Source organism: Habropoda laboriosa, unplaced genomic scaffold, assembly GCF_001263275.1.
Source record: "Habropoda laboriosa isolate 0110345459 unplaced genomic scaffold, ASM126327v1 scaffold181, whole genome shotgun sequence".
NCBI classification, from domain to species: Eukaryota; Metazoa; Arthropoda; class Insecta; order Hymenoptera; family Apidae; genus Habropoda; species Habropoda laboriosa.
Window position 1 is genome coordinate 204,676 of NW_017100301.1, and position 7,333 is coordinate 212,008.

A 7,333-nucleotide genomic window follows, 5' to 3' on the forward strand; every position below is an offset into this window, starting at 1 on the left:
TTAATTAGTATGATTATTCAAAGAATTACAAGATATATCTGGTTTGTCATCCCTGAACTTTGTTACTGTGCATTCGTTCAATATTTTGGTATGGTCATAGCTGTTGAACTTTCTCGGTAATGTATCAGACATATTAATTTCATGTGTTACTAGTAAACTGGTACTACCCAAACTTCTATGATTTTCTAAATTTGCATTTTCTTCAGAATTACCTGTTCTGAAGGTATTATTTAAACTGTGACCAAATGTTTTGAGATCATTCTGAAAACTTCTAATAGTATCAGTATTATTTTCATATCGTCGTAGTAAATTGCTTTCGTTCTCATACCTACGTATGGAATCAGAATCTAAACATTTTCTAAATGTTTCATTATATGATCGTTGATCCTCTATACGTCTGGAAAACCCACTATTATAACAATGATCTGTTTCGACATAATGCTGATTTAAATTGTCTACTTCGTAAGCACGTTTTGTTAACTGACTTTCAAATCCAACTCTAGCAGCTAAATGGAGGTAATTGTCATCACCAATTGGAGCTTGCCTAAAGTAGTAATGATTTTGTAATTATATATTATGTACTAGTTACACAAATCAATTCAAACATAATCATACAATTGTAATTAGAAAACAGCTCATGTAAAATCAATTTGTTGGAATAAACTTACTTGCTTCCATATTTAGTGTCACGTGCTAATCTTCTAAGGTAGGCTCTATGCTCATGCTGCAAAGCATATGCAGCTTCTCTCAATGCAGTTAAAGTTTTAAAACAAGAGGGCACATCTTCTATAGGAGATCCACCACCTGGTATAATACACATGTCATTAGCCCCGTAAACAGCTTGACACTCACACGCACTCATCAAAGTTTCAAGTCGCGGCATATTTGTAAATATTAAAGAATGTATTCGTTGCAAATCTCGATCTGGATCTAGAACCATACGTAGTCCAGCTTCTACACCTGGTGATACCTCACTACATCCTGGAGCAATTTCTGCTATTGCTTTGCAACTATAAGCAATATTTATTAATGATTGAAAAATGTATTGATTAAAATGATATCACACAACGTACCAAAGCCAATAACCATTGATATATGCACTTGGGTGGTATTTTTCTAATCGATTACTATTTGTACGACAAATTTTTGTTAGAATATCAATCCATTCTTTTTCTTCTACACAATTTCCAGCTTGAACATATAATGCTCTTTGGGATTGAATAATTTGAAACATATTTTTCATTTTAAAAGAATCTTCTTGAAGCTTTTCAACAGCTAAGATTTCTTCAAGTGGTATTGTACATAATGGTTCTTTGCCTGTGAAGTATATTATCAAATGTAACTCTTATTTTTATATAATTACACAATATTCCTTATATTAATACATTATCTTTATGATACATTTATTCACCTTTTGTTTTAGAGTAAGTTAGATCCTGTGTGGTAAGCCTAAAGTACCTTTGCTTAAAATTCTTTCGACCAAACCGTTTCCTACCTTGTGCCCTTTTAATCATTACTCTGTAATTAAATATCAGTAATTACAAATCTGTACAATGCAGAAATTTTATATTAAGATATTATTACAAACCTCTTATTACAATCAGCAGTATGCATGAAGAGAAAATATATTCTATTAAAAATACTTCTTATTAACAATAATTACATTTATAAATAAAGATTTAAATAATGTATGGACTATGTATTATTAGATTTTATAAGGGGCACGCACGTTCTGAAGAAATCTGATTTGGTTGAGACTTTTTCTAACGATAGTAATACCTACAAATATTGTTGCGGTAGAATAAAGTGTAAATATCGTTGAAAAATTAAGTCTCAAAGTTGAAGGCATAATAAGTATATCCGATTAAGACTTTGACGTAATCGTTGATGCCATGACAGTAAGGTAATTGATTTCGATGTAGACGACCCGGGTTCGATTTTCGTTGCTAGTAGTTTTTTTAAAATGTAGTTTTTATCTGTCTGATAACATCCAAATATGTGTTCTAATAATACGTCACATTAATAATAAGTATTTAATTGATTGTTACTAACTTTTGTTTTATATATAGGATGAGTCACTTAAACTGTTCCAAGTGAATCTCTTAACTAAAGTGATATATCGTAAAACTCTTCGTTGATACTTCTATGGTAACAGAGGCACAATTTTTATAGTATGAGAAATATTTCTAGATTGGGTAAATTTGGAGTTTTCAAGACCACCTTCATTTTTTTAAATGATATATTTTTTTGACCACGTGGCCATTTAGGGAATCTGAAGACGAATGTACAATAATATATTATAATGTGACCTTCAAATGATCTTGCTAGCGAAACTTTTTTTACTGACGGACTCGGTTTATTAACGGTATCTATTACTGTTGTTACTCATCAAGTATTTAACACTATGAAAATGTTACGATAGATGTTCAAAATGTTTTCAATCTACTTGCAAACATTTATGTATTCTGGCTTGAAGAGATTGTTGAAGTGAACATCTGAGGTGTAATTTCTGTACAAACTTGTAGAATTGTGTCCTTCATATTTTCTTTTGTTGTTGTTGTACTATTCATTAATTGTTCTTTAATAAACTTCTGTGAAAGAAATCTAAAGGCGTCAGATCGGACAGCGGTGCTAACCAGGGAACTAAACCTACGCGTTATACCCGTTTTTGCGGAAATTATTCATTCATTATTTGTCGTACACAATATGTATAACGTGGGTGGAGCACTGTCATATTGCAGTCATATTTTGAGATATACATGTAAGAAACTGTCCTCCATTAGTTTAGTTGAATGCTTAGTGAGTAGCAACAGTAACAGTAAACCATTAGTAAACCGAGTCTGTCAGTAAGAAAAAGGTTTGGCTGGTTAATGTCGTCTGAAGGTCACATTATAACATTATTTTATTCGTCTTCACATTTCCGAAATGACCACGAAGTCAAAAATATAGCATTCCATTTAACATGTTCGCTGCCATCAGAAAATCGTGAGGGGCGTGCCATTTGTCACTAATTCCTACTCTCAGCCAAACACGTGATTTTCATGAAACTTTTCGACGCGGTAATTGTCGATCACATAGGGGCAGTATCGTCTTTTGATGTCGCGGCAGTGACTAATCGATGCACTATCGACGATGGCGCACGGTGCAAGTCATTTTATGTCGACAATGCTTTAACGGCGGTAGCGAACGTGTTACAGAAATGAAGGTGACAAAACATTTCACACGCCACAAATATATGCCCCCTGTTACTATAGAAGTCCCAACAAACAGTTTTACGATATATCACTTTAGCTAAGGGTATTCACTGGAAACAGTTTACGTAACTCACACTATACATACTAGGTGTTCCATAACTAGTGATATAATTGCAAAGGTGTGATTCTACATGTAAAGTGAAATAAAAATATACAATAAAACTTTCTCATAAAAGACTTAGTTTTCGATAAAACTAAACTTAAAGATTTTCTACAAACTATTGCTTTCGTTTATATTTTTATGTTGATAAACAGCGATAATGTCATCTTTCGCAAAGAAATTAGATTTACATTATCTTCTACAGCTAAAAGACTGAATCATAGAGGCTTTCAAACAATTAAATCGTCAAAATACCGTATCATCAATCTACGATCCTTTGATTCAAAGAGCAAACATTTGAATATGTTAACAAGGACGTCACTTGCAACAATACATTCAGTAATGTAAATTTAAATTAAAGAAATCGTTAATAAATGTTTTATCAGTATTTATCATGCATTGGCATCGCTTATTAGTACAAACATAAGACTGAGAGACAGTTAAATGCACGCGCACTCCACGAATATTTAAATTAAATTTTCTCAAAAACTGAGTTTTTAATGAAAAAAATTTATTCTATATTTTCGATTTATTTTTTGTATGTAGAATTATCCTCTTCATGGTTATACCACCAGTTATGGAAAATCCTGTATAATGACGAATCATCAACATCGATTTATTCGGAAACGAAGTTTCGTATGAAAAAATGTTACTCTACATTTCCGATTTATTTTCTCATGTAGATTCATCTCTTTTCAGGTTGTACCACCAGCTCGAAGACATCCTGCATAACCTAACACTTTTTCTTGAAAAAAAAAAAAAGAAAAGAAAAGAAAAAACTACTAGCAACAGGAATCAAGCTTCGAACGTCAACGCAAAATTCAGTTACCTTACCGTAACGGCATCGACAGTTTCGATGAAGCCTTAATCCAATATGTTTATTATGGAATGCCTTCAACTTTGAGGTTCAATTTCTGCAAATTGCAGAAGACTTTTATCATAACAATATGAATAAATAATACTATTAGGAAAAGTCTTATCCAAATTAATTTCCGCCAGGACATGTGTACTTTTTGTTAGATATAGTTATTATTGGACTTTCAAATTTTTATTTCTTAAATATGAAATGAAAAAGTAAACATAAAAGATAGAAAAATATATTGATCTAACATGTTAATAGTAATAATTAGGAGACATACCCCTCTTTTAGTACAATTGGCTGTTCTTGTTGAGTACTTGTTCGTTGTTTTGCAATAGCACTGTTACTACTAGTTGATATTAATTCCAAAAATTGTTTAACTGCTTGTATGTGTTTTTCTGTGTAAAATTCTCTGAAAAGATAATCTATAAATAATATATGAAATCTGTTTGTTTATAAAATAAAATTCAAAACAATGTCTATCTCTTTATACCTGTACACACATTCCATGTATTCTTCTTTACAAACACTGCCTGCACCACCTCTGCAACTTACTAAGTTCCCCAGACTCTGTATTGTTTTAGAAATTAATGTTAATGTTCTATTAGTTTGAGAATCCTAAAATATAAATAACAATATATTCTAATTTCATTATAAACCATTGTCACTGTTCCTTTTTAAATTTTAAGGATTATCTTACAATTTGTTCTGTGGTGATATCAAATAATCTTGGACCCAATATTGCAGGTGCAAAGAATCGTAAAAAAATAAATCCACTGATGACCGAATATCTTACTTCTTTGTTTTTTGGAAAATGTGTTGCTGCTAATTCTCTTAAACACCAGAACATTTCACACATTAAAGGCGGACATCGCACACCAGATGTTGTAATAGCACTAAATACTCTCTCAACATACTCCTATTAAATTATACAATTGTATGCAATTCAACATAATAATGTTTTAATTATAAGAAAATTTGAATTTAAACTTTACATACCTTTAAATTTGTTAAATTAGTTTGAATAGTATTTGCATCCTTTACTCTTGTTGGATCTATTTCACATGGTTTTTTTTCTAAAAAAACCTGCTCCATAGCTGGTCTAAGTGTATTGTGTAAATAGTGAAGACCAGCTAATCTCATACCTTCATCCATCATTTTACTCACTAATGTATTACCACGAAATATTGTTGTTGGATCACTTGATTAAAAATCACATAATATTTTTATAAACTATTTTATTTAACACAAAACTGCATATAATTTATTTACTCACGTTAATTTAGAAATTTCATGACTAGCTAAAGCTTGCATTACAGAAACCAATTGTCCATAGTGTACTAATACTCTAACTAATGGTTGAGCAGCTTCCATTTTGCTTGCCACAATTTCTCCCAAAATATAAACAGCAGAAGATGTTATTGGTTGAATATTGACACTTTGTAACAATAAATTCCTAAGTCTATCATACATTGCAGATGGAAAAACATGATCTGTAGTATAATGTATTTTTAATCGTAAAGATCCTAAACCTGGAAGTGTACCAGGTGACGTAGAACTGTTTGAAATTTTATTTGGACGATGTTTTACTGCTCTAGGTTGTAAAAAATACCTATTAATAAAGAACACAAAATGAAAACTGCAAATGTCTATGAATATTTGCAATTGTAAATTTTAATAATAACAATAGTAAGTATGATTTCTTTCAATATTATAGTGTTGTAAAATTTTTTAACTTGACATGGAAAAAATAGTAACAAGAGTAGTTTTTCTAATAATAAATGTAGGAAGTACCATGCAGTTGTTGTACTAGTTGGTTGTTTTTGTAGGCCTCTTAAAGTAACTCTAACTTCACCAAGAAAAGCTGGTTGTTCTCCCATACCAGGAGATGCATGCCATAAACCTACAACTACTTCACCTACTTCTCCATGTTCAAGAGGATAATGGGAAATATCCTTTTCTTTGGATTCTGTTATTTCTGGCTATGGATAAAATTTACAGAAAATGTAATCTAAATGATTCAGTTCTATACAGGCAGCGTAACTATAATGATGTATATAAATATTATATAAAATAATGTACTTAGTTTTACCTCAAAGATAAATGTTTCATTAAAATATGGAGATACTGTTTTTTTTTTAATTTTTGTTCGTTTTAATACTTGTTTACCATTACTATAGATGACTGTAATAGTTGCAAATGGATCACAGCCACCATTTTTAATAGTTAATTCACTACATTCTATTACCCTACAAAAATAATCACAATTATTGTATTGATTAAAATTACTTTCTCTATGTAGAATTAAAAAATAACTTGTTTCATTTCAAATATTAAATAACAGTATAGTATTATATATGGAATAGAAGTAAAAGTATATCTATGGGACTTAGTTGCTTGATAATTAACTTGTTGTCAATAATTATTTACAAATAATTAATAGTTACAAATTGATTTACCTTACTGTAAGTTTAGTTGGAACATGGCCAATTTGAGGTTGAAGAGCAAGTTCTAGATGCGCTTTACCTTGAACTTCAGAGTCAGCATCAACTGGTCTCAAGGGAAACCAATGTTCCTTATTGTGATATGTTGCTAAATCTTCTCTCTTTATTGCTACCTTGCCCAAAATTTTATCTTGCCTTAAATGTCTATCCCGATCATAAACATAAATGCCAAGATAACGAAATTTCCTAGGTACCTCAAATTGGAATTCTTCTCCAAAAAATGGACTGTATTAAAAAAGCTTTATGTGAATGTTTCCTTAAAAATTTTAAAGGAAATGTGACAGTTTATAACAAAAGTTATAATTAAAAAAGTAATATTTACTTGAGAGTTCTTTCCATTGTTGTTGTTCTAAATATTTCTTCTTGATCAAGGGATAATACACAATATACATCTCTTGCGCCAGGAGATCCATGACTTCTGCTCTGTAGATTTTTCACCTCGCCTAAATGTAATTTATTAAATGTTTCTTATGATTTGCAAAAAGAAAATTTTGTTATATATAAATCAATACAACTAGCAATTTCTTAAAGATAATATGGGATTTTCTCTTTTCACTAAAAGGAAAAATACAAACTAACAATTTTTACAAAATTATTTCAATTAACAATTAGAGGA

General features: G+C 30.5%; 1 protein-coding gene across 1 annotated transcript in view; it reads right to left on the reverse strand.

The window, feature by feature from the left end:
• LOC108573967 (ras GTPase-activating protein 3) overlaps positions 1 to 7,333 on the reverse strand; it is an 8,189-nt gene continuing 856 nt past the window's right edge. Inside the window, exons 2-15 of the mRNA XM_017936461.1 lie at positions 7,040 to 7,160; positions 6,673 to 6,942; positions 6,306 to 6,462; positions 6,008 to 6,195; positions 5,490 to 5,825; positions 5,213 to 5,414; positions 4,914 to 5,132; positions 4,707 to 4,831; positions 4,494 to 4,625; positions 1,589 to 1,630; positions 1,412 to 1,518; positions 1,074 to 1,317; positions 669 to 1,010; positions 1 to 544 (exon numbers count right to left, since the gene is read on the reverse strand). Of these exons, the coding sequence (XP_017791950.1) occupies positions 1 to 544; positions 669 to 1,010; positions 1,074 to 1,317; positions 1,412 to 1,518; positions 1,589 to 1,630; positions 4,494 to 4,625; positions 4,707 to 4,831; positions 4,914 to 5,132; positions 5,213 to 5,414; positions 5,490 to 5,825; positions 6,008 to 6,195; positions 6,306 to 6,462; positions 6,673 to 6,942; positions 7,040 to 7,160 (3,029 nt within the window). The remainder of the gene's footprint in view (positions 545 to 668; positions 1,011 to 1,073; positions 1,318 to 1,411; positions 1,519 to 1,588; positions 1,631 to 4,493; positions 4,626 to 4,706; positions 4,832 to 4,913; positions 5,133 to 5,212; positions 5,415 to 5,489; positions 5,826 to 6,007; positions 6,196 to 6,305; positions 6,463 to 6,672; positions 6,943 to 7,039; positions 7,161 to 7,333) is intronic.